Source organism: Dasypus novemcinctus, chromosome 14 (genome assembly GCF_030445035.2).
Source record: "Dasypus novemcinctus isolate mDasNov1 chromosome 14, mDasNov1.1.hap2, whole genome shotgun sequence".
Taxonomy (NCBI): Eukaryota; Metazoa; Chordata; class Mammalia; order Cingulata; family Dasypodidae; genus Dasypus; species Dasypus novemcinctus.
In genome coordinates, this window is record NC_080686.1 from 95860819 (window position 1) to 95874036 (window position 13218).

At 43.8% G+C, this 13218-nt stretch overlaps 1 protein-coding gene across 3 annotated transcripts in view; it reads right to left on the reverse strand.

The window, feature by feature from the left end:
* Positions 1 to 1393: 1393 nt before the first annotated feature.
* DNAAF11 (dynein axonemal assembly factor 11) overlaps positions 1394 to 13218 on the reverse strand; it is a 111889-nt gene continuing 100064 nt past the window's right edge. For all 3 annotated transcript variants that reach the window (XM_058276054.2, XM_058276053.2, XM_071208037.1), the window contains one exon: positions 1394 to 1756. In XM_058276054.2, coding sequence (XP_058132037.1) covers positions 1579 to 1756 — 178 coding nt within the window. In that variant the 3' untranslated portion in view covers positions 1394 to 1578. The remainder of the gene's footprint in view (positions 1757 to 13218) is intronic.

Genomic DNA, 13218 nt, shown 5'->3' on the forward strand with positions numbered 1-13218 from the left:
AGATGTGTCCAGCGGGCTCCAGCTTGCCCTGCTCTGCTCTCCTCTCTTCCATGCCATCCCCTCTTAATTAGTGCTGACCAAGGAAGGCCCTATACCCACCCACCAAGAGCTTGGAGGTGGACCCCTAAGTAGTCACTACCTGGAGGCAATGGCTTCCCCAGGGTCACTGATTTCCTTAGACCTCCCCATACTTCCCTGTGGCAGCCCCACTGCAGCATCCAGGCATGCTTTGCTTCTTTGATTCTGTGCAAGCTCTTACCTGTCCACCTGCACCTGTCCTTCCCCTGTCCCTTCTGGAATTTCATTTCCCCAGCTCCTCCTACATAGGTGTGAAGTCACTTCTCATCATCAACCCCTTATTCCTGTCATGGAGTGGCCCTGTTTGTCCCCACCCCCCACCCCCAAACCTGACTGATACACTTTGCTTCTCTGCTAAAAGAGTAGGCTTAGTAGAGATGTTTCCCTGGAAGCCTTTCTGAAAAAAGACCCTGATGCCCTTGATCCCTCACTCTGCTCTTTTCCTTCACAGCTCTTATTGCCACCTGGAATGTGTTGTGTTGATACATTTAGTTGCTTTCTGTATACTAAATCCTTGATGACTAGTATGGTGCCTAGCATTCAATAGCCGTTCCATAAGTATGGGTTGAATGAATATTTGGGTAAGCCTGATTTAAATGCTGGTATATTGTGATTAGAGCAACAGTGGTTTTACCCTCACTGTATTGGAATGTTTTTCATAATGGTCCAGATAAAGAGACAATAATATCAAAAGATAGAGAAGGAAGAGTAGGATGAGGAAGGGAAGGAGACAGTGAAGAAAAGGAAGAGGAGGAGAGAAGAGGGAGAAGAGCCATTGAGAAATTGGGAAAGAAGGAGAGGGAGAGAGGAAGAGAGAGGAGGAAGGGAACAAGGAGAAAGAGGGAGTGCCAAACATATAGCACTAGGCATTCTGTGTAGTTTCTCTTGAGGCAGTATTGCTATTCCCCAGCTAGAGATAAAGTCACTGAGGCTCAGAGAAGTTAATGGACTTGCTGAAGATCTTTACAAAGAGAGTGAGCTGAAATCCAAATTCAGGGTGTCTAATTTCAAAACTCAATATTCCAGCCATTACACCATTTCCCCAGAGAAAGTCGACACATCGTGAGAAGAAAATTGAAACACTGTTTAAAATCATATTAAAGCATTCAAAGTTGATCTGAAACTTTAGTTTTAAATTCTGAGCTCGACCGATTTACCAACTTAACAATCAGCCCTTTCATCTGTGGCCTAATCTATCTGCATGAGAAGGGGGTCTGGTGACATACAGTAAATGTTTTGTGTAAGAATTCTATGATTTATTGAATGTTTTCACTAGCCAGCACTTTATCACAAATGAAAGATCTATTACTACACATTTACGCTACATATTTTAATTTTAAAATCCTTTAAGAATAGCATGAATCAAAGTAGGTGAGATTAAAACACTGGAGTAGCAGTAATGATAAACAGCTCTGGGTTTATGCCTTAAAGATTTGCACACACTCTGCACTGAGCAAATGACCCAGAGGGTCACAGTCAGTGACAGTGCAGCCTGACATTTCAAATCAGCGGAGGCACGTCAGGGTTATCTTCAAAGTCTGGGTCTTCATCACTTGGTGTAATTTTTGGTTCAGATCTCGATCTTCTGGGCATGTTTTTTTCCTCTTGAACTATGTTAGCCACATCAGGGAATGAGTGCTTGCTAGGGTCTACTTCTAGTTTCTCAATCTGCTTGCTTCTACAACAAAAAAAGGCAAAGCATAACTATCATGTAAAACTAACTTTCAAATAGATACAACTCATTCATCCATTTATTCAGCAAACTTTGGCAAGTGCTATACCAGGAGCAGTGAGATAAAAACAGAGTTCATCGCTATGTAATAGAGACTTTATCAGAGACTGGCCCTGGCTTCACACAGCTGATAACCTCATTGGAGCCAGATTGTGACACAGGAAAGAATCAAGTGTTCAAAAGTGCTACAGGGGCTGTGCTGAGCCACAGGCAGCTGGAGGAGAGGTGGTCCGGGTGATTCTACTTACCTAAGAATGACTTGATAACTGAATGATACAGCAGGCTAAGCCGCAGAGCAAGGATCTGTAATAGAACCCTTCTAGGAAGTTGTCATTCCTGAACGCAGCTACCCAGGCTCCCAGTCCCTGCTACTTTTGAAAATCCAACCAACCATGCTTTGGCGCAGTAGTTGTACTACCAGATCAGGTGCACAGCCTAGTTTATCCTACCCATTTCCCCTCCCAATGTACTTGCTCCTCCTGCTGTCACCCAGTTCTCCCAGCAACAACACAAATTAAACAGAACAAGAAGAACTGCAGTTGGCCAGTGATTCCCACGATCATAGCCAAATGAGAATGCTCTAGATAAGACAGATTACTGGGCCACTTTCCTTGAAAGTTTGATTCCATAGACCTGGGACTGGGCCCAGTAATCTGTATTTAAGTAAAGTTCCCCCCAGTGATTTTAAGATCAGTCCAATTATTTTGGAATCACTGCATGATTTGTGCATTTATTCATTGAACACATATATTAAGTGCCTACTACATTCCAGTTGTAGTAGGCACCAAGGATGCCACTCTCTGTACAAACTGACAAGGTTTTTGATGAGAAGGTATCATCAAATAGTGCATCATAGTGCATACCATATAATTCACCACTCTCATGTGGAATTGTCTGATTATTGCTCTGTTCCCCCAAGTAGGCTGATATCTTTGTCTTTTTTATCTTGTATCCTTGGCATGCAGCTTATTGAGCAAACACTTGTTGAATAAATGAAAAAAATATTGTACTATTGAGGGATAATGAAATAAAATAAGAAATTACCTCTGGCCTAAAGAAAATCACAATCATATTCAGAAGATTCAAATGTACCGTCCATAGAATAAATTCATCCAGCAGACACCTTTTGTTGTGGGGAGGGAGGTTGCATTTCTTTAAAAGTATTATCTTTTGTTTTAGTTTCCTAGGCTGTTCAAGAAAATACCATGCAATGGGACAGCTTAAACAATGGGAATTTATTTGTGCATGGTTTTGAGACAAAGAAAAAGTCCAAATCAGGGTATTGTCAAGGTGATACCTTCCCCCTGAAGACAGTGGGGTTCTGGGGCTGGCTGCCGGCGATCCTCGGCCCTTAACTTGTCACATGGCAAGGTGCATGGCAGTGTCTCCTGTCCTCTCCCTTCTCTTCTGGGTTCCGGTGATGTTCAGTTTCTGGTTTCTGTAGCCTTCTCTCTGTCTGAACTTGACTCCACTTATAAAAGACGCCAGGCATTTGAGGTGGGACACACCTTAACTGAAGTAGCCTCATCAAAAGTACTTACAAAGGGATCATACCCACAGGAACAGCTTAGATTAAGAACATGTTTTTCTGGGGTACATACAGCTTCAGACCACCATATCTCTCTATGGTCTTTGCAACCCCAATGTCCCCCAGTTTCTATAATCTGCTCAGCCCATGTAGACTCCACTTAGTATTTTGACTAATATACATGGACCCACTGAAGAACAATACAAAACATACAGTGTGACATAGTATATTCTAAGACCTAGATTGTACACTATAGTGTGCTGCAAGAGGAGGGAGAAATCAAATTGTGCACCCTGTGAAGAGGTAAAAGATACAGGAATCTGAAGATGCCTTGAAGAATGATGGATGAGGAGAGGAGACTCAAGGGGACTCAGCACTCCAGCTAAATGAGTGGTGCTGTGGCCACTTCCTGGACACATCTTTTGTCTCATGCCTCCATGCCATGAGATTCACTGACACCTTTCTCTTTAAAAGGAACAGAATCGTAGCTTCAATTTATTAGGAAATAATCACCATCATAAGGTAGGTGGCTGCTTGTGCAGACTGCTATCATCAGAAAGACCAGCTTGCCAGGTTGGCCTTTGGCGGGTGTCTGGGAACATGGCAGGCAAACAGCTCCCTACACTGATGAGATTTTCCCACAGAGTGTTTCACCTTGACTGAATTATGTGCAAGCACTGTGGTTTATGCTGGACACAGTTCTGCTGGGAGTCTGGAATTTTGGTACAAGTTAGGCAGAGGGATCCTATGTGACTGGCCCCCAGTTAAAAACCCTGGGCACTGAGTCAGTGATGAGCTTCCCTGGTGGACAACATTTAGCACATGTTGCCACAACTCGTTGCTGCAGGAATTAAGCATGTCCTGTGTGACTCCACAGGGAGAGTGCTCTTGGAAGCTTGCACCTGGTTTCCTACAGACTTGGCCCTTTGCTGATTATGCTCTGCATCCTTCCCCTGTAACAAATCACCCTTGCTTAGGACCATATGCAGAGTCCTTTGAGTCCTTCTAGCCAGTCACCAAACCCGGGGTGCTCTTGGGGATCCACGACACACTGCCCTTTACTGAACCCTGTGCTAAGCTCTTAAATCCTCAAGAAAACCCCATTTTCACCTCCCTTTAGCCCACAGAGCATTCTGCTGAGGTCCCACAGATAAACAAAGGGAGGGCTGGGATTTGATTCTAGGCCTGCTAAATTCCAGAGTCTGTGTTACTAACAAGTTAGTGGATTTTTTGTCTTTTGCATTTGACGTGAGATTTTACCCACGGAAACTAAGGGGAAAAGTCCTCCAAGTCAACACTAGTATTTTTTTTAAGATTTATTTATTTATCCCCCCACCCCCACAACCGTTGTCTGCTTTCTGTGTCCATTCACTTGTGTTCTTCTGTGTCTGCTTGGATTCTCATTAGGCTGCTTCAAGAACCAATACTGGGACCTTCTGGAGTAGGAAAGAGGCGATCATTCCCTTGTGCCACCTCAGCTCCCTGATCAGCTGTATTGTCTCTTCTCTGTGTCTCTTTTTGTTGTGTGGTCTTGCTATGCCAGCTCTCTGTGTGGGCCAGCACCCATGCGCGGGGCAGCACTCTTGCGTAGGGCAGTACTCTGTGCAGGACAGTACTCCATGCAGGTCAGCACTCCATGTGGGCCAGCTTGCCACACAGGTCAGTTTGCCTTCACCAGGAGGCCCTGGGCATCAAACCCTGGACCTCATATATAGTAGACGGGAGCCCACCTGCTTGAGCCACATCTGCTTCCCTCAGCACTAGTATTGAAACTGAAACCCAGGATCTAATGACAGGCCCTCTTTCTCTTGTTTATTTCTTGGTAATCCAGAACAAAAGTGTATTACAGTTTTTCAGGAAGCAGGAGAGCATCTGGGTTAGTTGTGAGATCCTGGCTCCTACTCACTAAGCTGTGCGACCTTGGGCAGGTTACTCAGCCACTCTGTGCCTCAATATCCTCATCTATAAAATTGAGATGATGACAATGAACACAGGCTGTTGTCAAGATTAAATGAGGGCGGTGGACTTGGCCCAGTGGTTAGGGCATCCGCCTACCACATGGGAGGTCTGCAGTTCAAACCCCAGGCCTCCTTGACCTGTGTGGAGCTGGTCCATGCGCAGTGCTGATGCGTGCAAGGAATGCCGTGCCACACAGGGGTGTCCCCCGTGTAGGGGATTCCCATGTGCAAGGAGTGCGCCCCGTAAGGAGAGCCACCCAGCGTGAAAGAAAGTGCAGCCTGCCCAGGAATGGCGCCACACACACACGGAGAGCTGACACAAGATGACGCAACAAAAAGAAACACAGATTCCCGTGCTGCTGATAACAACAAAAGCGGACAAAAGAAGATGCAGCAAATAGACACAGAGAACAGACAACCGGGGTTGGGGGGGTGAAGGGGAGAGAAGAAAAAAAGATTAAATGAGTAAATGCAAGTAAAGGGCTTAGAGCTGGCAAACAGCAAGCATTTGCTAAGTGCTTAGTACCACACAGTCAGAAAGCAAACATCGCATGTGGTAGTGTAGAGGTAGACTAGTCATCCAATTCAACATGCTTTTCAGCACACAGCTTTCGTATGCCTGCAGCTGTGATGGGTGCCAGGAATTTAAGATGAGGAAGACATGGTTATGCCCCTAATCAAATGAGGAGGAGGGCATGCATACACTCAGCTATTATATGCTAGCATGGCAAGGGCTCTTCTAGTGAGATAAACAAAATCACACTGAAGTAGAGAGGAAGACGTGATCACCAGTGACTCGGAGGAGTTGTGGTAGGAATCATATAGAGAGTGGCACTAAGGGATGAACAGGATTCTGCTAGGTTTTGAGGAGGAAGGACATTCCAGAGAGCAGCGCTAACAAAAGGTAAGAAAACATTTATCCTGCTCACTGTTAACCTGGTATCTTTACAGATTGAGCTTTCCTGGGGAAGGGAGTAGGAGCAGCAGTTCCTGGCCCAGGCAGGCCACGGCAGGGCCTCAGTGGATGAGGATGGATGGATGAATTAAGACGTTCACGTGCAAAGGAGGCTGCCTGGAAAAGGATGTTTGTGCCGATGCTGAACTCCTTTGGAAGTCATGGTTAAGTGCATAGCATGTCCCCCTGGCTCACCCTGCTTTCCTTTTCCTTTTGGGGATAGTGAAGCACTAGGAAGCAGGTATTTTATTTCTAGGTATTTTATTTCTTTAAAAAGAACCAGTGATCTTTTTAAGTAAGGGAATGATGTTTAACAACCTAGTAAAAAAAATCATTATACTTAGTGTCATGAAACTTTAGCTAGAAAATAACACTGTTGCCTGCTAGTGTCCTGTCATTCAAATTTCCAAGTTTTCTTTAATTGATGAGCTTCTATTTGTCACAAACAAGTTTATTTTTCCCTCTTAGCTGTCACAATTCATTAATCCATTCCTTCAAAAAGCTTTACATTGGAGATGGAGCCTAAAAATGAAAAGATCTCTTCCCTATTCTCAAGGAGCTCATGCTTAAAATAGAAAGTATTATTATTAGCAAAAGGCGATTGTATTGCTAACAATAATCATTACTGTTTCTAAAGACAGGACTTGCCCCTACATGGGGTAATTTTACTGACCAAATGGGCTAAGCTGTGTTGATGAATTGAAAGGGACATGATACTGTTTTTGATCCTTTTGGAAGACGTAAAACAGTCTTGCCTGACATTCCACCATCCCTGACCTCCTCCCCTCCTCACTGGGGGTGGAGTGAATGAGGAGAGAAGGGGTGGCAGTGAGGAGCTTAAACTTCAGGTCGAGAAAAGATATTTCATGTGTGTGGTCATTCTTATAACACTTTAAGCTTTCCTACTGAGTGTCATACATGTATGGAAAAGTAACCAAATGATTAGCATAGAGACCTTGTGAATTGATGACAAGTGTGACCAGCCTCCAGGTCAAGAAAGAACCTTCCCTGAGAAGGCCCTGTTGTGCCCCGTTGGGTACCGCTGTCCCCCCTCCTCCAGTAACCTCCATCCTAATTTCTACCAGCATAAATTGTACATGGTAATTTAAAAAACTGAATTCTGACCCCTAGTGGGAGCTGTGTGTCTTCTGAGCAGCTACTTCCACTCCCTTCTCTGCCCCTGATCCCAGGAAAAATTGGGATCCCAGTTCCAAGGGATGAGCCATTGCCTCATATGAGTGACTGGGGATCCATTTCGGCCAATAAGGAACAGGGCTTCTGTTGGCTGGCACCTGGCTTATCTTTTATCCTCTTCTGGAGGTCAGAAACCCTAATGGGTCTCACTGGGCTAAAATCAAGGTTTCAGCAGGGCTGTATTCCTTCTGGAAGCTCTAGGGAATGATCTGCTTCTATGCCTTTTCCAGCATCTACAGGCCACCCACATTCCTTGGCTCATGGTCCCCTCCATTTTCAAAGCCAGCAATGGCTGACTGAGTCCTTCTCACATAACATCACTCTAATGTGTCTCTTCTGCCTCTCTCTTTCACTTATAAATACCCTTGTTATTATATTGGGCCCATCTGAGTGATCCAGGACCCTGTCCCTATTTCAAGGTCAGCTGATTAGTAACCTCAATTCCACCTGCAACTTTAAGACCACCCTCCCCCCTGCCCCCATGGAAGGTAACATAGTCACAGGACCCAGGGTATAGGACATGGATGTCTTTGAGGGGTGTCATTATTCTGCCTTCCTCACCTTCCTTCCTACAGGGGGTGTTGACATGAAGACTTGCTATTGGAAGCTGCAGCAGCCATATTGTGACCATGAAGCAAAGGCCAAAAGAATCACAGAGATGGTCACCTGGAGTCTTGACTGCTAAGCTGCTGAGCCACCGACAAAACCACTTATTTCCAGATTAATTGTTATTTAGGGTAATTAAATGCCTTTATTTTTAAAGCCCAGTTTGGGGATTCCATTACTTGCAGCTGCCTACAATTTAACTCATAGAAGCCATATCCAAATGCTATGTACCTATAAAACAGGCAAAGAATGTCAAAATCTGCCAGGTAAAACAGTTATTCCACAATTTAATATGAATCTTTACATGATTTGAAGATAAACTCGATCAGTATTAAGTTTTAACAATTACATTTATCACTTAGTTTATAGTTATTTAATTGTATAATAATGGTAACAATGATCACTTACAGCAGATAGCACTTTCTAGTTTGGAAAGTGTTTTCTAATACAAATGGAAGTTCTAGTTTAAAAGGATCTATATTACAGTCATTACTAAATATACCTCTAGTTTTTAATGATTATGTACCTATTTATTTTTAATTTTCCAATGTTATGCTTTTATTTAAAAGATCTGCAGGGTGCCTAAGAGTTACCTCCTGAGAGCCTCTGTGTTGCTCAAATGTGGCCAGTCTCAAAGCCAAGCTCAACATGTAAATGTGTTGCTGTCCCCCCAGCATGGGACATGACTCTCGAGGATAAGCCTCCCTAGTGCAGAGGGATTACTACGAAGTACCAGCTGATGATGTAACTAGAAAATGACCTTGAATAAAAAGGTCAACTCGGACCAGCAGAATATCTCAGTCTACATATAACAGCAGGAGTTAAAAGTGCTTTTTGACCTGAATAAAAGGGGGAAATGGAAAGGACAAATGAGTATATATGGCTATGAGTCTCCAAAAAGAGCCGGGAGATTATCACAGAGGTTGCTCTTATGCACACCTGAGCAGAGTCCCAGAGACAGATAAGAGTAGATGCAACCCCAGGTATTGGTTCTTCTGAGGGCGACAGAGACCCACAGGTTCTATGGTCATGGCAGATGGAGTTCAGTGCCATGTCAGCTGGCCCTACTTTGGAGTTTGTGTTTCTGGGTGATGGAGCTGGACTCAGATGTGATCTTTGTCCACAAGCCTCTCCTGTTACTTTTACCAGAACTGTAGTTGCTGCTGGGGTTTAATGTATACCCAGGGGACCTGAATCTCTGGACTGACCATGTGATAGCCAGGCCCTGGGTCAACAGACTTGCAACTCCTACACTCTGGTTTATTGGACTTACCCGACTCGGCTAACATGGAGGTGAAGATGGTCAACCACCACACCAGGGAGCCAAGAGTGCCTACAACTGAAAGCAGGAGAATTGCATCCAGCATCCATGTGGCATCTAAGCCCCCTCTTGATATAGATGTGGAGTGGACATGGCCATTCTAGGGTCCACAGGATGGAGTAATAGAGAATGGATTAGAGTGGACTTACTGATGTTCTATTCATGAATTATTGTGATTAGTAATCAAAGAAAATGTGGCATTGGTGTGGAGAAAGTGGCCATGGTGGCTGCTGGGGGTAGGGAGTGGGAGGAAGAGATGTGATGTGGGGGCATTTTCGGGGGTTGGAGTTGTCCTGGGTGGTGCTGCAGGGACAGTTACCAGACATTGTATGTCCTCCCATGGCCCACTGGGTGGACTGTGGGAGAGTGTGGACTATGGTGTGAACCATTGACCATGAGGTGCAGCGGTGCTCAGAGATGTATTCACCAAGTGCAATGAATGTCTCATGATGATGGAGGAGGTTGTTGTTATGGGGGGAGGAGTGGGGTAGAGGGGTGGGGGGTATATGGGGACCTCATATTTTTTTAATGTAACATTAAAACAATGCATAAAGACAAAAAAAAAGGTTAAAGGGAACTGTGGGGTGGAGAGGAAGAAATGTTGCTTGGTTGGTACAGAATATTTGTTAATTTTAGGAATTTATGTAAAATAAATAAATGAAGTTAAAAAATTAAAAAAAAGCAAAAAATGAAAATGAAAGTCTATGATGTTAGGAAGCGGCTGTGGCTCAATCAGCTGGGCTACCGTCTACCATATGGGAGGCCCTGGGTTCACGTCCCGGGGCCTCCTTGTGAAGGCAGGCTCACCTGCATGCTGCAGAGAGCCGCCTGGCTGGCAAGTGCCGCAGAGTGCCACCGGTCAGCAAGTGCCGCAGAGAGCAGACTCAGCAAGGTGATGCAAAAAAGGAGACAAGTAAAAAACACAGAGAAGAGTGTGCAGTGAATGGACACAGAGAGCAGGCAACAAACAAACAGCAAGGGGGGAGGGGAAATAAAATAAATAAATACAGACACAGAAGAAAGCACAGCAAATGGACACAGAGAGCAGACAGCAAGCAAGCCCAAGGCGGGGAGGGGAATAAAAAAAAGTCTACGATGTCTGTGGCTTAATTAAATAAATATCTAAATTCATTTATTATAAGGATGTCGTCCTTGACTTTGAAGAAAAGCAGACTACCTCACTTCCAGGCATATTTCTTTGCCCATAATTTCTGGATTTCAGTAGTTAACAGTGAAAGTAACAAGTATTCCATTATGTAGAACTCACCTACTTCAGACGTTTTAAGAAATAATTTGCGTGGAAGACTGTAATTACTTGTGAAACCCTGGGGTAATAAACAGTGAACAGTTAAGACGGGGCACTTGAATGCTAATCCTCAAAATAAATATGAGAGGGGCTTTCCCTGCCTCCTGTTTCTGCCTCAGTGTCAGAGGACCAAGCGACAGATGCCTCTTGCCAGTTTTACCCACCACCTGTCAAAACCAGAACTTAGTAAGAATGGATGGAAGACAAAATGAACAGATGCACTACCATGGAAGAGAGCAAGAAAATGTCTGAAATACATCACATCACGTCAAAGGCCAGTCCCTTCTATAAAAGGATAAAAGAGCCTTCTCTGGCAGCATGGTAGGCTAGCACATTCACACCAACTACTCCCACTTCCCCCTGAAACCTTTCTTGAGGTCTTGGAAGATGGACAAGGGAATGAGGAGTTACCAGGTCTGAATGCACGGTCTGCTCTTGCCCTCAAGGCGTTTCCTGAGCCTGGAAGCCGAGCTCTGGTCTTGCCGACCTTGCGGAGTCTGGGGACTCAGTCAAAGCCAGAGCGGCCAGGCGGCTTGTCTACCAGTTAGGGTGCAGCCCCGGCGGGCTGCTCTCTCTTGTGGAAGGTGAAAGAGGAGTAAACGTGCTCTGCCCTCCTCCCCAGGGCACAGCAAGGAAGCCGCCTCAGAAGGGCAGAGGAGGGTGGAGCTGCCACCGTATGCTGGTGTGCTCATGGGTTCACGCTATAAACCAGAAGCTGGGGGAAACCTTCACTCTTGACTTGGGACTGAAGTGGTTCCAAGCTGGCAGCGTCCTTTAGCCTGACGCCACACCAATGCTCCCTGGCTGAGCACCTTCCCAGGCCTGCGAGAAGCCCATACGCCAGTTTCCAAGGAAAACGAGCAGTCCACAGAAAAAATAAAAAACACTCAAGGAAAAAGGGGGCTGTGATTGAAAAAAGCAGAAACAATGAGGACAGTGCCTGAAATGCAAAAATCGCCAGAGAGCAGAATGGGAAAGCCTAAGCTATAAAACCATTACACTACTGTATCTAAATAAATGTATCAGACTGAACAGTAAAATGCTGAAAACCGCGCCTCTGGGACTGGCAGTAAGACAAAGATGCCTGCTATTAACCTTATTCACCATTATACTGGAACCTTTCTCTACCCAGTCAGGCATGAAAAAGAAACAAAAGCTATCACTCTTTGAAGATATATAGAAAATCCAAAAGAACCAATAACTAATAAAATAGTAAGAGAGATTAGCAAGGTTGCTAGGTACAAAATACACAAAAGGCAACGACAAATCTATATACTAGCAAAAAACAGAAAACAAGATAAAAAATACATTTATGATAACATCAAAAATACCAACACCTAAATTAATAAAACAGGTGTTTATCCATGGAAAATTATCAAATTTCATGGCTAGAAATCAAATAAGACAAATAAAGAGGAAAAGAGAGCTATGCTAACCCTATAAATATTGTTCTCCCCAAATTGATCTATACATCCAATACAATTCCTAATAAAATTCCAAAACACAGTTTGTGTGTGTGTGTAATATGGCAAGTTGATTCCAAAACTGATATGACAGTACAAAGAACAGCCAAGAATAGCAACTCACTCATCAACAAGAGTAAGGTAGGAGGACTTTCCCTACCAGCTATAGAGACTTGTAGAGCTCTAGAAACTAAGGAACTGGAACAGAAGAGAGTGTAGAAACAGACCAACACAGAGATGGACACGCTCTCTGACAGAGTTGGCTTTGCTGATCAGTGCAGAGAGTATCAGCTTTTTAATGCAAGTCACTGTGACAGAAGGATGTCCATACAAAAAAAACCTAAATTGTCATACCTTAACAAAATTGTCCTACCTAAATAACACCCAAGTCCTGATGGGTTATACCTGAAGGTGAAAGGCAGAACTAGACAGTAGTATAACATATGGGACTGCTGTTACGACCTCAGGGTAGGAAAGGCTTTCTTAAATAAGACAAAGACAGCATTAACCTTAAAATTTTAAAATAATTTTTACTATCTTAAAATTAAGATCTGTTAGCTAACAGGCAAAATAAAAAGAGTTAAAAAGCAAGTCTAAAGAATGGACTGGGTTTTATAATCCTGGTTCTATCAGTTACCAACTTTGTGATCTGGGGCCAATTATTCAACCTCTCTGAATCTCAATGCATTAGGAATAAAAATATTTATCTTGAAGTATTATTTTTTCTTTATTAGAAATGTTATGGGTTTACAGAATAGTCATGCATAAAACACAGGATCCCCTTCTACCACCCCACCACCACCGCCTTGCTTTGGTGTGGAAGACTTGTCACAATTGGTGAAAGCACAGTGTTCATAGTTGTACTATTAATTAAAGTCCACGGTTTAACTTAGGGGTCACTGTTGTGTAGTGTAGTTCCATGGATTTTTAAAATTCCATTACTGTATATACAATCTAACACTTCCCCTTTTAATCACACTAGGATATATATTTCAGTGCTGTTAATTGCATTCACAATGTTGTGCTACCATAACCACCATCCACTACCAAAACACTTCCATCATTCCAATAGGAACC